We start from the raw sequence: 19,910 nt of genomic DNA, 5'->3' as shown, positions 1-19,910 counted from the left end.
GTTGGTTAAATGCTCAGAAGTCAGGCCGGCAACTGCTTGGCAAAAAAATAGCTGCTCTGTGTAATGGAAAGTAAAACATTACTAGTGACAGAGATATTCTGGAAAATAAATATATAACATATTGCTTCATATTTATAATGCTTGAGAAATGAGGAAATGAAATGTTTCAGTCTCTCTTTCCTCTCCATTTTTTACTTTGTAAAATAGGCTGCCATCATGAACTCTTAATTGGGAATAAATCAGCTCAACTCAAGTGAACTGGGTTCTAAGTAGGAATTCATAGGGTTGCACACTTAAATTTGGGATCTGTGTCAGCAAATAATCAACTATTTTTTTATCCCTTAACATAAAGCTTGTCCACTGTCCAACAGGTTTGGAGGGCACTAAATTAGGGGAGTTGCTACCATGGAACAGAGCTATTTTTAGAAATAGCTTAGCTTTGCCTGTCCAACGATACTGACTCAGATATATTCTCTTATTTTACAGGTTCAGTCAAGAAGATGTCTTGCCAGAAACTTGTCCATTTTGGACAGCAGTTGTTTCGTCGGAAAGTGGTAGACTGTACAAGAGAAGATAGCCGGCTCTCACGGTGCCTCAACACATTTGACTTGGTTGCCCTTGGAGTAGGCAGCACCCTTGGGGCAGGGGTTTATGTTCTTGCTGGAGCAGTGGCACAAGAAAGCGCAGGACCTGCCATTGTCATTTCCTTTCTGATTGCAGCTCTGGCTTCTGTGCTGGCTGGACTTTGCTATGGAGAATTTGGTGCTAGAGTTCCAAGGACTGGATCAGCGTATCTGTATAGTTATGTGACTGTTGGTGAGCTCTGGGCATTCATTACTGGCTGGAACCTAATTCTTTCTTATGTCATTGGTGGGTATTCCTGTGTATCATTGGTCGATTTAATCAAGAACAGGGTTAGATTGGTGAAATATTGCATTCTGCTCTGTTCATAGTAACAACTTCCTTTTAAACTTCAGAACATCTCGATATTATCATCACAAAGGCACAAGTTTGGGTAGGGTAGACTGGCTAACAAGAGCTGCACTTTAAAAGGAATGGTTCTTTTAAAGTTTCAGCCTCTGAAAGTGGCTTACAATGATTTAGTTACAATGATGTAACTAAAATGAATGGAGGGGGGTGGCTCTATAGCCTTGGGACAAATATGATAAAAGCCTTACTCGTAGTGCAGGTCTTGTTGGAAAGCAAAACTGGGCCTTCCTACAAGACTGATTGTAGGAGAACATTCCAAATTTATTTTGGATGTTTCTCTCTTTTGCCAGTTACAGAAATAATTTATCAAAAAAGAGAAGAAACATGATTTAGGTATAGATTTTGAAATCATAGACCATACAGAATGTGCAGCCCTATACTCTTCTTTTTTTTAACAAATTATGATTGAACACAGAATCTCAGATTACTTATAGTAGCTTTTCATTTTAGCAATAGATGTTATATCTATCAGGCTTGGAACAACTAAACCATTGTGTGGCTTCTGGTAACGCTAGTTTCTTTATATGTATGAAATGGCAAACTCTAATTAATTAGATTACAGGTGGAAACATAGTCCCTATCTGGCCCTGAGAGGGCCCCTGGTCTTGTAATTACTGAAATTCCATGAGATTATTGGCAGTCTTGTGTGAGCTCTTAAAAGATTTTTAAAATTTTTAACTTTATTTCATGCCTGTGTCTGAGCCAGTGATTAAAGTTTGGGGCAAATAAAAGTTTCTTGAGCTCTGAATTGGAAGACAATTTAATCATGGCTTGAGCAGAAATGATACATATTCAAGCAAAAGGCACATGCATTTCTTGAATAATGAGATAAGAGGTGATTGTTTCAGCCAGATCATAGAGTTACATCATGATATCTTGCAAGAATTGGTGAAGAGTTAATAAAATGTATAATTAATTAAGTTCATGAAAATGAATAGGAGATGCCATGTTTGAAAGCTCTTTCATGTATAAAGCATGAAAGATAAATATATTCAGAAATGTTTTGTTGAATGTTAGTAAATCAGTTTTTCTTATAAAAAATTGTGTCCTCAAGGAAATGTATATTTATTAGTTTTTATTAGTTTAGAACTTTTTTTAAAAAATGAAACATATTAATATTACATGCATCATTTTAGCAACCGTGGTTGAAAATCTGCTTAAAACAATTTTTTCTTGGCTGTTAATGACATGTAGCTGAACAATATTTATCTTTGATAGAATCCACATTTTGTCGAATAATTTTTCAACAGGCAGTTCCTGTAACAAGTATTTAATTCTGTTTTTTTTAGTAGAACGGTAAAGAAATAGAGGTTCATGTTTTTCTGTGATAAAAGAAAATAGTTGGGAGAAGCACAGCATGAATTTGTTTAAAGATAGAATTTGTTCCAAAATAAGTGGGAGTGGTTGAATAGGAAGGGTTTGGAGGGGAATGTAGGTTGAACTTCAAAAGCTCTGTATTTATTTACAACTACTTGGTGTTCACATAAAGAATTTCCTTGCTTTGTATGCATTTATAGATTTTACATTCCCTGATCTTGTTGATCAGAACATGGACCCTGTGAGTCATTTTATGTTGCTTTCTAGCAGAATTTTCACTCTGTTAGGCAGCTGATTAAGGTATAAAATCAATTATGGAGAAGTCCAGTTGAAGTCCAATGCCTTCAAAGGGTATCAAGTTAGAGAAGATGGCTTTTGCATTCTAGAAGTACTCAAGGAGCTCCCTTTCCAGTCTTGTACCCTTCAGATGTAGACTGGACTTAAGCTCCCATAATCACCAGTTACCATTAGCCACCCTAGACGTGGCCTGTAAGTTACCTCCCTTGCCTTCATTCAAAGTGCGATTGAACTTGTCAGACCAAGCTGTTTTCTTCCTTAAATCAGGAAATACCTTGCTTTCATTCTGATTAAAATTATGAGTTTTTACTCATCGCACTCATACTGGAGCTTCATTTTGTTGGCATTGTTATTGATTCTCACAGCCTCCTAACTCTGATGATTTGTCTTGATACTTCCATGCCCTCTGCAACAGCATCCTCTTATTTTATATTTTCTCCCACTGGGCAATTGTGCAGATTGAGGGTACAATTTTCATGCGTGGTGTCTTATCAGGGCTGAACTGCTGGTGGAAACAGACTTTTGTTTTGCACAACAAAGCACAATCAGGAAATAAATGCATGGGACTTGAATGATTTTTTTTTTTTTTAGGATTCGATTAAAGTTGGAGATTGATCAGTGTATCAAAGATCAAGGTAGTTAGGTTTGACAAAGGAAGTGGAATGAACAATTGTATGTTATACATAAATGGTGAAAACTAGAGGTAGAAGATGAATTTGTATTGGTAGAATATTTAGTAAAAATGGAAAAATTGAGAAATGTTAGATACCCAAATGCTTGTAAAAGAAGATTGGGTGGTCTGCTGCAAGGAACAAATGTTTGTAACAGGCTTCTTTTAATTTTGGAAGTAAGGGTGGGATATGTTAAGGGAAACATAACAGTAAATTCAGTGTATTGGGAATGGGCTGCTTGATGATAAAAAAGTAGAGATAAGGTCAAAAATGAATGAGTGATGAAAGAATGTGAACTGAAGCCATAAATAGGTGACCACTACAAAAAAAGCTGGTTTGGTCATATAGAGGATATCAGTGAGGACCGAAATGCAGAATAAGTATATAACAGAAGAGTGAATGGATTGAGAGGAACAGGAAGACTTAAGAAAATCATGGTTGGGTGGAGTTGAGATTCTGAAAAATTAAAGAGATGGGGTTAAGAAATAAAAGGCATTGAATGAATTGGTGTATGGATAAGGTGAAAGCAAGAATAGCTTGCAAGGACAGAATGCTATGGAGACGTATAATGAGTGATGTTGATGTAAACTGGATTTAACTCTATTTCCTTTTCTTTTTATTATCTCATCTCTTTAACTGTTTGCTTACTATTTTTTATTCTTTTTCTGTGCTTTGCATAATGTTGCTTCCCCTGAAAGGGACTCATATAATGGGTATATATTTCACTTACATGAAAGGATAGAATTGTTCACCTTGTTTTGCAGGGGGCATTATGAGTTGCTAAGTTTTGTATTCTGAGACAAAGATGTATGGACTTTGGTGATATCTCTGACTTAAATTTTTAATTGCAAAAATTTACAGAATCGCTGACCTTTTAAAATGTACAATAGGGAACAACCCACTTATGGGTCATTTGAGCTCCTGGATACAACAGGCTTCTGTGGCTGAATTGACTTATTTTTCACTACAGTCCTGTGGATTTGTGGGAGTAACTCCTGTTCTTATGATACAGGCTGGGAACCTGGGGAGTAGTAGGAAACAAACAATACACATTTCAGAAGAAGATGGTCAGAATTGTCTTGCATCCTTGTTCAACCTGCTTTTAGAACTTTCCTCTAGAAGATTCAGTGGACATTTTGATAACAAAACTCTTCAAGAGCAGTTGCACGGTTCTGTTTGGTGCCATTAAGGATATGTCGGAACCCAAAGCATCCCTTGCTGTTTGGGCTGTAAAATGAAAACATAAAAATGAGATACAGCAAAAAATTCCTTAGTCTAATGTTTGGGCCATCAGTCCCTTGGTAACCAGATCAAGACACTTGAGATTCCAATTCCAAGCTAGTCATCTTCATATCTGTATTCTTAGATGTTTTATAAATTGGCAATTTCTGTGCTTTGCATAACTTTGTTAACCCCAGATGAAATAGTATCATGTATATGTAGGCATGTATGTTAGTGGTTACAGTGTCATAAAGAGGTAGCTTTCATTTTTATTCTCGTGCAGGAACATCAAGTGTGGCCAGAGCTTGGAGTGCAACATTTGATGAACTTATAGGCGAGCATATTGAGAAATTCTTTCGGCGCTACATGTCCATGAATGCTCCTGGTGTACTGGCAGGATACCCAGATGTCTTTTCTGTTTTCATTATCCTAATCTTAACAGGTGAGAGAAAGAAAGAAATCTTATTTGGGATGAGTATTTTGTTGTGCTTTTGAGGGACAGTGAATGGGCTCATTTGTTTTGGCATTTTTAAAAGCTTTTTTGTTTGCTGTGAGTGTCAGGTTGACCTTCTGAGTGGTTGCAGAGATAGGACTGCTATTTACCACATCCTGTTTGAAATTACTTTGATACTGTATATATGCGTATGTAGGTATAGTCTGGAAATTGTTGAACAATTCTAGCAGTACTTTTTTTCTTGTGATAAAATCTGATTAAAGATGTCCTTTAGAATGGGTTTTAAAACTTCTCATTTTTCACTTGTGACTTAAGAAGCTAACTTATATGTCATTCATAATGCTAAAGTGAATTAGCTTTAAAAGCCACCCTTACTTTGGATGTTTACTTCCAGCCTCCTACATAAATATTCACATGTTTCCTGATTATGTGCTTCTCAGATGTCATGCCATGCTTGACAACCTTCTCTCTCTGTAAATGTCACATAAAGCTATGTTTTCTGGAAACCAGTGAGAAAGCTGTTCAGTCTTATTTCTGTAATTGCCAAATCTTCATTCAGATCTGAAAGGTATTACCCAATTCTTTCTTCCCATATCTGTTACATTCCTTTGTAGAACAACTCAAAAGCTTGTTGAGTCTCATTCCTTTGTGAGACATCATTCAACAGCTAGCAATGGAGATTTCCATGACTGACCAGAACATGTCTAGAGACTTTCTTAAAAATTACGTTTGCTTTGGAAACCTTCTTAAAAAATATATCCTTGGATACAATTTCATGGACTGATAGTTTGAATCAGGACCATGTATTGATATCCTGATCATTTAAGAGGAGCAACTATATAAATACCGAATCAAGTGACTGAAATAATTGACAATTAATACTAGATCAAGTGACTGAAATAATTGGAGATTTTTAAGTCATTACAAAGTTTGACAATGGCTAGATTCACAACGCAGCCAAACAATAGCTTTGTTGTTATGAAAGTGCTTTGGATATGCATAAGCTGAAACATAATTTAGTAGGAAAGGGGCCATATTTGTGACAGTTAAACTATTACTGTGCAATCTGAATTAAAGTTTTGGGTAATTTCCTGTCCTAACCTTCTGTTTTAAAAAAGGAGCTAGCAGCTCAGAAATAAGTTGGTACAAATCTTTCCAAAAATACATTGGAAAATGTTGATGCAATTATTTCCAAGACTATATTTTTTCTTGTTGGTGTTGATTAGACAGTTCTAATACAATTATCCACTGTAATTTTTTTAGGACTTCTGACTTTTGGTGTGAAAGAATCTGCAATGGTGAACAAAGTGTTCACTTGTATCAACGTCCTCGTCTTGGGCTTTGTGATGGTGTCAGGTTTTGTGAAAGGCTCAATTAAAAACTGGCAGATCCCAGAAAATCTCTCACTTTTGGAGAAGTATGCTGGTTTTTATTTTTTTTAATATATATATCTATATATCTATATCTGAAATTGTGTGTGTGTGGCTTTTGTTTAGTGCACACTGAGTGTATATCGGGTATGAACAAAAGAGAAGTGGGCAACTTGGTACATGTCAAATTGGTGAGGGGAACTGAAATTCAGAAATCTGAGCTACTATACAGATTGTTCAGTTAATAAAAATCAGTCTTGTGGCTGGTGCCAGGCTGCATATGTTTTGTGTACATATGCTCCTCTTTGGATCATAAGTGAAGTGGCAATAAGCTTTCACTATCATTCTATTGCTATAGATAGAAATTAATTGTATACTTGTGGGCTTTTTGTTTACATGAGCAATGCTTTTGTTGCAAATAAGGTAAGATATAGCAGATACTCCAGATGCTCCAGATTGTCACCTCACCCAACTTACTATATCCAGATGTTAGGGATTACAACTTTCATCATCCCATCTAGAATTAATGTTGCTGTAGATCAGTGTTTCTCAACTTTGGGAACTTTAAGATGTGTGGACTTCAACTCCCAGAATTCCCCAGCCAGCCATGCTGGCTGGGGAATTCTGGGGGTTGAAGTCCAGACGTCTTAAAGTTTCCAAGGTTGAGAAACACTGCTGTAGATGTAGCCTCTATTCATTGATAATTCTATTCATTGATAATGAAGTTCAAGCTCAGATCCTTTGGTCACCTAATGCAAAGAGAGGACTCTCTGGAAAAGACCCTGATGCTGGGAAAGATTGAAGGCAAAAGGAGAAGGGGACAGCAGAGGATGAGATAGTTAGATAGCATCACTGAAGCAATGAGCATGAAACTGAGCAAACTCAGGGAGGTAGTGAAGGACAGGAAGGCCTGGCGCAATATGGTTCATGGGGTCACAAAGACTTAGACACGACTTAAACGACTGAACAACAACAACAACAACAGATGTAGCCTCACATGTGAATTAGTAAATCTTAGTTAAAATTGGGATTATACATAGACTTTATGTTCAAATTGCTCTTAAATTCAAATAAGACTAAAATGTGGGGCTGCCCATTTTTTCACGTAATGTCATACAGATCTTGCAGAATTTGTGACTAGAAAAGTCAGACTCCGTCCACACTAGCAAACCTTCCCCCATAGAAAGAAGTTTTTGTACAAAGAAGAATAAAATATTTGAGATGTCATTGCTGTTTTTGCAACATTGAGTTCCTTATTACCTCCTAAGCAACACAATAAGGGTTCTTCACCACACAGAGGGCCTTTTGTCAGTCCTGGTTTAATACACTGATGTTTGACAGCCAAGACTGCCTTCTTTTGTGGTTGATCTTCTGAGGGGACAGGCTATAATTCTCTGTGCCATGGGTACATGGCCTCAAGTCCCTAGCCTTTCTGGATAGTCCTCCTTCAACTGTTGCCAATAGCTAGCAAGTAAATTATAATTAGAAGATTTAAGACCTGATAAGGAAGGAAAAAGTGGATGGGTGGAATTAGGTTATGAGAAAAATGTGCACAGAACTTGAGAAATGCATTTGGGTAATGCCTACTTTCTTCTTTGACCACACCCATTTTTCCCCTTGCCTTGTTCACCTGTTTGTAACGCATTCCATAAAATTAGCATGTGTTTGTTGACCCAAAAAATGGTTTTTGACAGACATATTTCTCCCTGGGGAGAATTTCTAAAGGACAGGGAGTCTTTATACACTTTTAATCAACCTGATCTTGAAGGTGCTGCAAGACCTTGCTGTTTTTGCAGACTAGAACAATTTGCATGGTCCAAAGACACTTTATACTTTATATAATACAAGGTACTTTATATAATAAAACCTCGCCTCTACTTGGAAATATTGAAGAGAAATAAAAGAGAAATAATAAAACTTTCACTCAGAGCCAAAACACATCAGCAACTTTGTATTATTACTTTGGGCCCAATCGTGGAAGAGTTGCCTGGCTAAAGTTCTGAGGACATTTTATACAGAATAAAATCACAAGCTAAGAAATCTAAGATTTTAGTGAACCTCTGTCTATGAATTTCAAATTGAACTAATAACTCTGCATCCAAACAGAAGCCTATAGCACAATTACAGGATTAGAATTTTCTTTGATTTACAAAGCTCCCAGAATTTACAATTCTGGGAGTTGAAGTCCAGACGTCTTCCATTCATTCATTCATTCATTCATTCATTCATTCATTCATTCATTCATTCATTCATTCATTCATTCATTCATCACTACTTATCCAGACGTTGTTGACAGCATACACAGGGCTTCCTATTCCTATTTAATTCAAATGATTAATTTAAAAAAAAAAAAAAAATTCAACTTCTTCCTAAATCTGAAAATAGCTTTGAAAGCATTCTTTAAGAATCAGAAATAACCTATATTGCCCAGTCCTGTCCATATCTATACAAAAGTAGATCCCATTGATTTTGATGAGAGTTTTTATGGATTCTTGGATTATTATAGATTGATATTAATATGCTCAAATCTAGAGGTCAATTTTATGCAGTTGTTTGATGGAGCTGGACATGAGTCCTAGGAAGCTGTGGCATATAAATTAATGTAATAAATTAATAATATAATAGGCTTTTAGTATTGGTAGGTCTTGATGAGTCAGCTGTAAACTGTATCTTGGCAAATTTTCACTGTTGCAAGATACTCTTTGAATTGGGTAACCAGGATCATTTCTGATTTCTTGCTGCTTTTTCTAGTTCCACACAGAATCTACCGCATGGTGTTGGTGGGTTTATGCCATATGGTTTTTCTGGAGTTCTTTCGGGGGCAGCCACATGCTTTTATGCATTTGTGGGATTTGACTGCATTGCCACGACAGGTAAGGTAACAAAAAGCAAACACCTTGTTTTAATAATATGTTCTGCTCTTAGTTGGGCCTTCTTTGTATGCCACTCATCAGGAGACATGAGCCACTTTTTCCATTCTGCTGCAGATCCATCTCTGTGAAAATAGTTCTTGCAGCTCTGCATGAATGATGTTTCTTCTTTTCAGCATGAAATAAATTATATATAGATCAGAACCTAGTTAGATTCTTGGAGAAGGGGTATTGTGTTCTAAGACATAAACAGTAGAAGATACTTCAGGAACCTGAACTTGCAGCAGAATATTAGTTTCAGCCTCATTTGATTAAGTGATTAATTATACCATGCAGTGTGTGATGCTATAATCTCTACTCAGAACTAAATAAACATGACAAAGTTGAAACAGCAGTTCACTTCTTTATGCCAGTTTTGGATATCACTTTGGATATCACTACCTCTTACTCTTAGTTTCCATTATCTCTTGTAAATAAGCTTGAAAAGGAAGTTACACTAATACATTCTTATTATTTGGAGAAAGACAGTAAAAGGAACTCTGAAGCATTATGTCCCATTTCATAATTTTAAAGTACAAATTAAGGCTTTGTGCATTGAATCAAGGTGTATAGCTTGATTCTAGGACTTTAGGCAAATATTTCAGCTCTTAACATGATATGCAGATATAATTAGATGTTGTTAGTTTCATAAATAGCTGTGAGCTTTTCTTATTGGAACAATTAGGTAATTCAAGGAAATAATCTGTAATAAATGAAAAAAGCATTTGTAAAATGTGTGCTCTTAAAATCAGTACAATTAGTTGCTATTAACTTTTAATTTGGTGAAGGAGATTGAGTTTGTACTTTTTGTCTTCAGTAGAGGACAACATCTCAAATTGGCAGTTTCTCCATTGAAAGGATATAACTGATTCTAGTCTGTCTTTTGTGATTATTGATTTGGATTGTTGTCTCCTTTTTCAGGTGAAGAAGTAAAAAATCCTCAGAAGGCCATTCCAATAGGGATTGTGGCTTCACTTCTGATCTGCTTTGTTGCATATTTTGGGGTATCGGCTGCTCTTACTCTCATGATGCCTTACTATCTGCTTGATAAAAATAGCCCACTGCCAGTTGCTTTTAAGTATGTGAAATGGGAAGGCGCAAATTATGCAGTAGCTGTTGGTTCACTGTGTGCTCTTTCTACAAGGTAAGGAGCTTCAACTTTTTTGCATACGTGTAGTAAGAGTGTATCTTTCATCTTTAAATAAAAATGTTCAAGGCTGTTTCATGAGTTAGCTTTTTAAAATGACTTAACAGATGTTATGCTTCCACAGTTCAGGTTTGATAGGTTTGGGAATTTAGAAGGTTATTGTTTACAATTTTTCCCATATTAGGTGAAGGTCTGTAATGAAGTTTGCAGAAGAGGTCATAGATGGCACCTTCTAATAGACCTAAAACCCTGGGGAGTTTACTACCAATCATTGGAGACCAGCTTTTCCAATCTGGTGCTGTCCTGATACATTGGACTAAAATTTCCAGAGTTCCTAGTCAGCATCTCCAGCAACCATGCTGGCTAGGAATTCTGGATTTTTTCAATCAAACATATATTTGGGGGGTGGGGGTGTTGAGGATAGCTGATAGAGATAATACCAGGCTAGATGGTCCATATTTGGACTTGGTAGAAGGTAGCTGTGTCTCTTCTGAGGTGAGATTCCTGGGCTTTGTGCTCCCAGAAAACTTTCGTTACAGCCTTCAGAGCCCTTCCATCAGTTATCACTGCTTTGTAATTTTTAATGTGAAAAAAGAAGATATAGATATAATCATTTATTTAAATGAGATGGAATCAGCTTTAGTTTTTATCCAGCCTCGCTCATTCCTTTGTCCTGTGCCACCTACTTTTAGGAGTTTGACTCCCAGCTCTCATTCATAGGCCAGAGAAGGTCCTCAATATGAAAAAGAAATATGCATATTTCCTTCAGATGGTGACTGAAACGCTCCTGTTCAGGATTTATCTTTAAAATAAATACAGAAACTTTCTAAATCCCAATTTTATATATCTCATGGATTTTTGAATTCCATTTTAATTAGGGAAGGTCTAGGACTCACTGCTGCAAAAGGACAAAACGTTGCCATTGTCTGTTATAATTACTTTCCCAGTTTGGGGAAAGGACATTTATTCCTTAAAAAATACATTCCTTTCAATAGAGACTGTACTGTTGGACTGTCTTAACAATTTTTTCTGATGCCCCACTTTTTGTACACACAAAATATGTCAACATTAAAGCCTGTTGTCTTTTCATAGCCTGCTTGGATCCATGTTTCCAATGCCTCGGGTTATTTATGCCATGGCAGAAGACGGATTACTATTCAGATTTTTGGCTCGTGTCAATGAGAAGACAAAGACCCCAATGTTAGCTACAATAACCTCAGGAGCCGTTGCAGGTAAGACCTTAAGATTCCTTGAGAGTGAATCAAGTAATTACTAGACCCTCATAAGTCTATGTGTATGGGTGAATATTGTATACACGTGCCTCTCATAATTCCATAAGGAGAACACCCTGCATCTATAAAGCAGATCAAAACTAATGTCATATATTTTAATGCACTTTATGGTGAAAATATTTTTAAGGTTGCAAGACTTGCTCATTCAGAAATAATATTGCTACTCTTACTAACAGTGACGCATAAGTCACATACAACGTGATATACAGTTTGCACCCAATAAAATGCACGACTGACATAATCCTCACTCCTCTTCCTGCTTCTTAATATAATTGAGTTCATGTAGCAAATCTCTCATGCAATCACCTTTCATAACAATGCAAACCGTAGGTAGCTAAATTACGTAGTCAAAATGATTCTGCAACTCCTCTTTTTCTTGTTTTTGATAGTAAACATAGTATTTATGCAAATCTTGCATAAATTATTTTAATTTAATTTAAATTAAATTATCCTATTCTAATTTATAGGATGTTTTGGGGTAGGGCGTGAATCATTTCTACTTCTAGTAATAAGTTGCTTCGAGAAAAGTGATGGATAAAAATGTATCCTGCGTATATGTATGTAGTGAATTTGATATATTTATGACAGATAATCTGTAGTATGATTTAAGGTGGATTGTTTATATGCTTATTTGTGTTTCTTTTATCTCTGTTTTATTTACTGGCTAAAGGCTATGATAAAATTGATACATATTTTATATATTTATGTTATTTAAATGAGCTCTTATGACTTTGAAAAAGACAATATGAAAATCTTCATGTTTATGCTTCAGTTGAATTCTTATGTACTGTCAATATATTCTCTTTTTATAATTGAAAAATTCTTCAAAGATATAAAAAGGAATGAATATATTTTTGAGTCATTTCAGTTATAAATTACCAGTTATGATTGGTAATGCTAATTAGCCACTCTTGGGAAGATGGAGCCACTTTAGGAATTGCCAACAGATTTTTCTCTAGAAATCTGCAGACCTGCATAGCCATATTAAATACAATGCTTCTGCCTAAGGATTATATTTAATTCTCTTTGTTCCAAAGAAGGCTTTCTAATTAATTTCTTCCTTATAAATATAATATGGGAAACTCTCAGAAAAACCTTGTCACATGTTTACTGAAGATGGCAAATTGGACTCTGTCAACAGCTTCTGTCGTTTGAAACACTGTAAAAACATGATTTACTGTATTTTCCTGATTCAGGTGGCATGTTCAGATTAGTCAGATTATGATTCAGATGATCATCTAAACTGAAAACCATTGAAGCCTTTGGGTGTATCAGAGATTCTTAATAAAATGGCCTAACATGGAATCACTCTGCTTAAGATTGAATCTGGTAATGATTTATATAAGGCCATACATGCATTCTGAAAATAATAATTCTAGCTTTTACTACTGTGGACAAAAAAGTAAGCAGTGATTATCAAAACTTAAAATACCAAAGCGTATGAATGCAACTGTTGTGTGATTTTGGCTTATCCCTTTGCTCAATGTAAAATATTTGCTTAACTAGCAAATGCAGCAGAGCTAATATACTAGGTTATGGCACATTCTCAGGTGTTCTTCAGAATACCTGAAATTCTTTCTGCAAGAATTACTGCATCTCTTGGAGTTCGGTGATTATCTCAGCAGCCTTCCCAAACCTAGAATTTTCCAGGTGCATTTAGATTGCACTCCTACAGATCTGACAGTTGCATTTTAATTAGCATTAAAATTACATAATCAGACCTTTTGTTGAATAAATGGAAAAAAGGGGGGGCAGAATTAAAAGAAACAAAGTATGTGCAGCAGAATTTCTCTTGCTCTTTAGTGTTGTTTTCAGTGTCAAAAAGATGATCAATTGCCAGTTTAAAAAGCAGTGAAATTGCTGCAATTTAACATTTGGTTTAATTCTTTAAACATTGCTTTTCTGAAGCTATAAAACTAGAAAAATATGTTATAATTGGTGTGATTTTTCTCTCATGTGAACACACAGCCATTTTTTTCTCACCTCTGGGTTTCCTCCTTCTTTCTCACGGACTTTACATCGCCTCCTGGGAAACAAAAGAGGTCAATCTCCTTTCTTTGTGGCTTGTCGGCCCAGAAGCATGGATAAGGATTAAATTGTCATGATTCATCAGGCTTGTAAATGAAATGAAAAATATTCTGCCAGTTCATCAGTGTTTTCTCTCTCTCTCTCTCTCCCCCCGCCCACTCCATTAGCTGTCATGGCCTTTCTCTTAGACCTAAAGGATCTTGTAGACCTCATGTCTATTGGGACTCTTCTAGCTTACTCCTTGGTGGCCGCCTGTGTCTTGGTACTAAGGTAGGAAACAACAACACTGCAGACAAAGTAGCCTCAAGATATTGCCCAAATTTGCTTTCTTGAAATGTACTTAATTTTAGATTTTATTACCTACTAAATTCAAAATGTGAACTGAACTCCAATTTATTAGAATGAGTTGATACACAGAAACAGAACTATATAATGCCTCTACTCCAACACAGATAATATATCATTAAGGCTTGCATATTGCTGCTGAATTCCTAGCAGCAGCAGCAGCAGCAGCAGCAGCAGCAGCAGCAGCAGCAGCAGCAGCAGCAGCAGATCATCCTGGGAGACATTGGGAACAGTCTGGCGTGTTAGTCAGGGCAGATGATCCTCAGAATGAAAATCTGTTTCAGGAGCATCATTTGTCTGCACTGTCAAGATCCTGTCTGCTTCATTATTGGTGCAGATAGCTTTGATGTCTCATGTGTTCTGCTACCCTTGGGATAGGTCATTTTACCCTTTCCATGTAAATGCAAAACAGCTGTTAGGACCAGGATCCTTATCTTTGTTTATTCTGGCAAACTGCTTCATGTAACATTTGCCCTGTAACGCTGTGGTCACAAGGCTGTGTAAGCCCGTTCTGCATGCCTCAGCGTTCGTTTTCAAGAGTTAGGAGTTTTTACAGCTTCATTTGCGAAGTTAGAGAAGCTGTTGGATTGTATGAGAGAGGACCTCAGATGTTGTACGAAGAAGAAAAGCCCAGTATTAAGTGTAGAGAGCTTGCCCTACTACCGCATAAAAGCAACTGCAGAATTAAATAGGCGAAGAACGGTTGATCCCCTATTTCTTAAAATCTAGAAGTTACTTGAGCCTGTATTTTTTCTCTCTTATTTTTGCAGTTTTCTTGATAGCAGGACAATAATGTACAAACTACAGATAGCAGTAAAATGTAGAGCATCTTTTTTTAAAAAGTATTTTCTCAGGATAAAATATAGTCATATGTACTACTGTTTAGTAACACAGTGATCAAGATACCCAAATCAGAATTAGCTAAGCTAAAGGAGACAGCAGTTTTAGCCAGATTCCTGAAAGTACAATTTTGAGACTTGACATGGCTCTCTGGATACCATTAGTGAAATGCTCAGCTTCATTTGTGGCATCTAGAGAATAGTCTGTGATCTTAAATGGAACCTATGGTGGGGCATTTACCAGAGTGATAAAGAAGCTCTAAAGAAGAACACAACACATTTAATCTTAACATTTCTGTCTGTATGTAGCCTTGGCAGGTCTGTAATTTGCATCTCATTTTATGGATTTTGTAGGAATACATGACATAAAACCTAATGTCTGTAGTTCCAGTTTGACAGTGATAAAGTTTCTCCTTATTTTGTTCCACTATTCCACTTTTGATATGTTCTTCTGATGCTCAAGTAAAACCTTCGATGGCACCTATATAATTTCCAGTGCTATAATGCTGTGTGTATGTTATGCTTATTTGTTTTCTCTATAGGTACCAACCTGAGCAGCCTAACTTGGCGTATCAGATGGCTAGTACTACAGATGAGACAGACAATAATGAGTCTGTGAGCACGAGTGAATCTCAAACTGGATTTCTGCCTGAGGAGGAAGAGAAATTATCTCTAAAAGTTCTCCTCCTCCCCCAGAATACAGTTCCTTCCAAACTTTCTGGATTTATAGTGAATTTCTCTACTTGTATCATAGGTAAGCAGTTGATTCCAAAAATTAGTAGTATTCTCAATAATTATGGCTCTGATTGTTAGTTTCCTCTCTGAAAAGTTGATTGTCGAGTTTGCTGTTGAACTGAGAATGTCCTCCTTGCAGTTTGTGTTTTGATTTAAATGTCTTTAAAATAAATCCAGTGTGGAAATGAAGAGATAACAGTGAGACAACCGCTGAAAAAAAGAGACAAAGAATTGGCAAGTGAACGTCAGAGGAAGCCCACTCGAAGCATAGAATGCTTGACAGTCCTAATACAGGTAGTCCCCACAACCCTAATTGGGACCGGAATTTCTATCACTAGGCAAACTGGTTGTTAGGCGAAACATCATGTGACCATACTGCTTAGTGACAGCAGTTCCAGTAGTCTTGGTTGTGGTTGTTAGGCCAGGACTGCATCGTCATTAGGTGAGGACCTCATGCTTCTCCTGCCCTGCCGTGCTTGCCTCCGCTTCAAGTCCCCCATTTGCTTATCTCCCCCCCATCTGTGCCCTTTTGGTTGCCCTGCATTCTGCCGCCACCACCTACCCCTGCCATCCACTGCCACCCCGCTATCTTCTTCCTCCCACTGCTGATGAGGCACGCTCGGATGAGGCAGCTGTTGGCCCTTCACGTGGCCTCTCCTGGCCTCCCCAAAGCCTCATGAGGTCTCTGTGTGGTGTCCCTGAAGCTGCGTGCAGCTGCGCAGAGGCCTCATGAGGCTTCTGGGAGGCCACCTGAGGCCACGTGAAGGGCCAGCAGCTGCCTTAGCTGGGCACACCTCATCAGCAGAAAGAGGAAGAAGATGGTGAAGGTCAGCAGGGGATGGCAGGGGTAGGCAGCAGAGTGCAGGGCAGCCAAAAGGGCAAGATGGGGGGAGATAGGTGGATGAGGGGAGTTGAAGCACGCGCTGCAGTCATAAATGTGGGCAGGCTGCCAGGCACCCACATTTTGATCATGTGACCATGGGTGCACTGCAACGGCCATAATTTCGAGGGCCGGCCATAACTACCATTTGTTCAGTACCATCGTAACTTCAAATGGTTACTGAATGAATGGTTGTTAGGTGAGGACTACCTGTAGATGAGCTTTTTGCTCTACAGGATCGTTTAGCAAAACAGTTGTTTACAATAATGAATGTTGGAAGCTATGGATCCTGGGCTGTCTAGCTGCATGTGCCACAAGTTGTATTGTTCTTCACTTGGCTAATTACAGCTGTTTTTTGTATTCCTCCCCATCATGCACATCAGTGCATCCAACATCTTATGTCTCTTGTTCTCAGGTTTTCTTATTGTCAGCTTCTGCTGCTTGGCTGTCCTTGCCAAGGAGGCTCTGACCAGTGGAGCTATGTGGGCCATTAGCATCCTTGTTGTCATCTTCATTGTCTGCTTTGTTTTCATGGTGATTATTTGGAGGCAACCTGAAAGCAAAACCAAACTCTCATTTAAGGCAAGTGATGTGTAAAGTATGCATGTATAAAAGAACAATTGGAGTCCTTGCTGGCTTTGTGATTGGAAAGAGAGATTAGTGGAGATCAGGCTGCTTTGGCCAGAAAAGCAGCCGTGAGTGGAGGGGTGGATGGCAAAAGACGGTTTCCCACGCAGATTGAATATATGACCTTCAGACCTGACCTTCAGCTTTCTGGATGCTAGTTTTTGGGGAAGGGGTTGTCCCCTTGTCTAATATTCTGTTTGAACTTACCGAGGGATAATTGGCAGCATGCAAGGCTGCCTTTTTTGTTTCAGTACTGCTAACACAATCTTCCCAAAGAACCAACTCATTACATTATGGGGTAGCCTCTAGAAATGAAGTCTTAATTATTTTCACAGAACAATCAGTGAATTAGTGAGTGAATACATACATACATACATACATAGAACAGGGGAAGGAAGGCACACCAATTATTAGAGCTGGGTAAGGAACTGGTGACTTTTCAAATGTTACAACTCTCAGCGTTCAGTATGAAAAGCTATGAGAAATGGGGTTGCTGGGAGTTGTAGTCATGCAACAATTTGGGGGCATACATTCCCCATCTGGCATAGCAGAAACAGTCTGCATTCTCAAGTGTTTACATTGCATCCACAAACTTTTGGTAGGAAAAGAGGTGTGAATTCAGCATGTCTTTGTAATATACAAGCCTTAATGATGTATTATCTGTGTTGGAGTATAGGCATTATATAGTTCTATTTCTGTGTATCATCTCATTCTAATAAATTGGAATTGTGGATGGCAAGGTGCTGGTAGTCCTCATTTAGTGACCACAGTTGGGACTGGCAGCTCTGTCATTAAGTGAAGCGATTGCTAAGTGGGAAGTCACATGACTGTAACTGTGCTTCCCTTTCCCCCACTCCCCCACTCTTTCGAATGCTCATCCCAGCGCTGGGATAATTAGCAAGAAGGGAATTAATGTTTGTGTTTACATTCATTGGAGAGGAGGGTAATACAAGAGAGTAAGCAGGCACACAATGGGGAATGCACATTGAAAGGAATGCAGTGGCACTGGGAGCCATGAGCATGCCACACAAACAGCCCAGTGTATTCCCCATTGTGTGTCTGCTTACTCTCTTGTAATCCCTTCCTCTCCAATCTCCACTCTGTGGGGGAGGGGAGGATGGTGAGGCACAGGAGAGATTGCCTAGAGATTGCTTGTTTTTTTTCCTTTCTCCTTGCAGAGTGGACAGATTATTTAAACAAGCAAGGGTGGGGGAGAAAAAATTGTCATATAGAATAAAGTTGATAAGACAGCAGCACTGCATTTCTAGAGAAAGCTCTAGTTTTCTTTTCTTGGAACTTGCTGATTAGCATCTTTAAACTAATGAGTTTTGAGCTGCTAATGGTGAGAGCATAATATTCCACTGGTCCTTTATCAGCTGCCTAGGCAGCTTTAAAGAATATTTTTGCTTTGCATATTCTTTGGGGTTTCTGTAGAATTATTGTTACTACAGTACATAAATATCAGTAAAGTATATAGACAAAAAAAAAATAACATCCAGTAACAATATTTAAAACCAGTTTTATCATGGAAACCTTGTATCATGCCAATGGATTTTCAGTCATAACAAAATTATATGCTTTCATGCCAAATTTCCTGAGGAAAATTCTTATTCATTTTATTGTATAATACAAAGGACAAGTTTCTGTTGTTTCCATACAAGTTGTCTAGGTACTTTTCCAGTTTTGCAAATGATTTGTTTTGTTCTTAGCTATAGGCTTTGACTATGAATAATTGAACAACTGTCAAGAATATCCCCTAAAAACACCATCTCTGAAATGTGGTCATAATAGAATAGAAAGGATTTAAGAAATGATATTTTTAATACTTGTCCAAAAAGTTGCAGTGGTGAAACTTGTATGCATGTACAAGATCTGCACTTGGATAATTGCATCTCCAACATTTATATGAATCCATAATTTTAAACACCTAGATGAAAGCCAGTAAGCATGATATCTTTTAAAATAGATCATCAATAGTTTCTTATTCCAGAGAATTCTTGCAGTATCTTGTTGACTTATCCAGAGCATAATTAGAGCTGCTGCCTTTCTTACATTCACAATATTATATGCTTGCTAATATTGATATGAGAAGACAATTTCTCACTAATAGAATCAAATTATTGATCTCAGGAGAAGATGGATATGTGAATTTGTGTATCCCATACTCCTAAATGAGATCCAGAAGCACAATTTTGCCTTTTGTTTTGCAGGTCCCTTTTCTTCCTGTCCTTCCAGTCCTGAGCATCTTTGTGAATGTTTATCTCATGATGCAGCTGGACAGTGGCACCTGGATACGGTTTGCCATCTGGATGGCAATAGGTAACTTTCAACTCTGCGAAATGATGACATTCTTGTTCATATAGGCAGAATACTGAACACAGGACATTTTTGCTGGCTTTCAGTGGAGTTCAGATTCTTTACTACTGTGGTCAGAACCCTTAAAGCTGCGACTGAGTAATCTTCCATACAGTATGAGGTTCCCAGGCATTAAAAAAATTTAAAGATTAAAACCAGGCATCTTGATAAGCATGGCAACAAATTGTCAACCCAGGCAGCTAGTATGAAACACTTGACTGTGTCTGCTCACACACATTAAGACCTGGGAGTAGCCTTTAATTACTCCAATTAAGTCTTTTACGCCATCTCCAGGAGTAGGCCCATATAAGGTATTTTCTGATAATTAAGCTTGGAAAGCAGGCAGGAAACATGACAAGTTCTGATCTATGCAGAATTGTAATAGAGTTCCCTATTTTTGGTAGAAAGCATTCTGCAAAGTATCTCTGACTTG

The 19,910-nt window shown here is 37.6% G+C and overlaps 1 protein-coding gene across 1 annotated transcript in view; it reads left to right on the top strand.

Moving 5' to 3' along the window:
• Nucleotides 1-19,910, top strand: part of SLC7A1 (solute carrier family 7 member 1) — a 49,903-nt gene that overhangs the window by 22,803 nt on the left and 7,190 nt on the right. Inside the window, exons 2-11 of the mRNA XM_007432309.4 lie at nucleotides 487-870; nucleotides 4,780-4,938; nucleotides 6,214-6,367; nucleotides 9,072-9,193; nucleotides 10,151-10,373; nucleotides 11,469-11,608; nucleotides 13,864-13,966; nucleotides 15,423-15,634; nucleotides 16,911-17,077; nucleotides 19,333-19,441. Coding sequence (XP_007432371.1) covers nucleotides 501-870; nucleotides 4,780-4,938; nucleotides 6,214-6,367; nucleotides 9,072-9,193; nucleotides 10,151-10,373; nucleotides 11,469-11,608; nucleotides 13,864-13,966; nucleotides 15,423-15,634; nucleotides 16,911-17,077; nucleotides 19,333-19,441 — 1,759 coding nt within the window. The 5' untranslated portion in view covers nucleotides 487-500. The remainder of the gene's footprint in view (nucleotides 1-486; nucleotides 871-4,779; nucleotides 4,939-6,213; nucleotides 6,368-9,071; nucleotides 9,194-10,150; nucleotides 10,374-11,468; nucleotides 11,609-13,863; nucleotides 13,967-15,422; nucleotides 15,635-16,910; nucleotides 17,078-19,332; nucleotides 19,442-19,910) is intronic.

Source organism: Python bivittatus, unplaced genomic scaffold (assembly GCF_059951505.1).
Source record: "Python bivittatus isolate LINGU-HERP-01145 unplaced genomic scaffold, Pbiv_v1 ctg000340_np1212, whole genome shotgun sequence".
In the NCBI taxonomy this organism is placed as follows: Eukaryota; Metazoa; Chordata; class Lepidosauria; order Squamata; family Pythonidae; genus Python; species Python bivittatus.
Note: the sequence above shows the minus strand (reverse complement) of the source record. Positions and strands in the feature narration are given on the sequence as shown.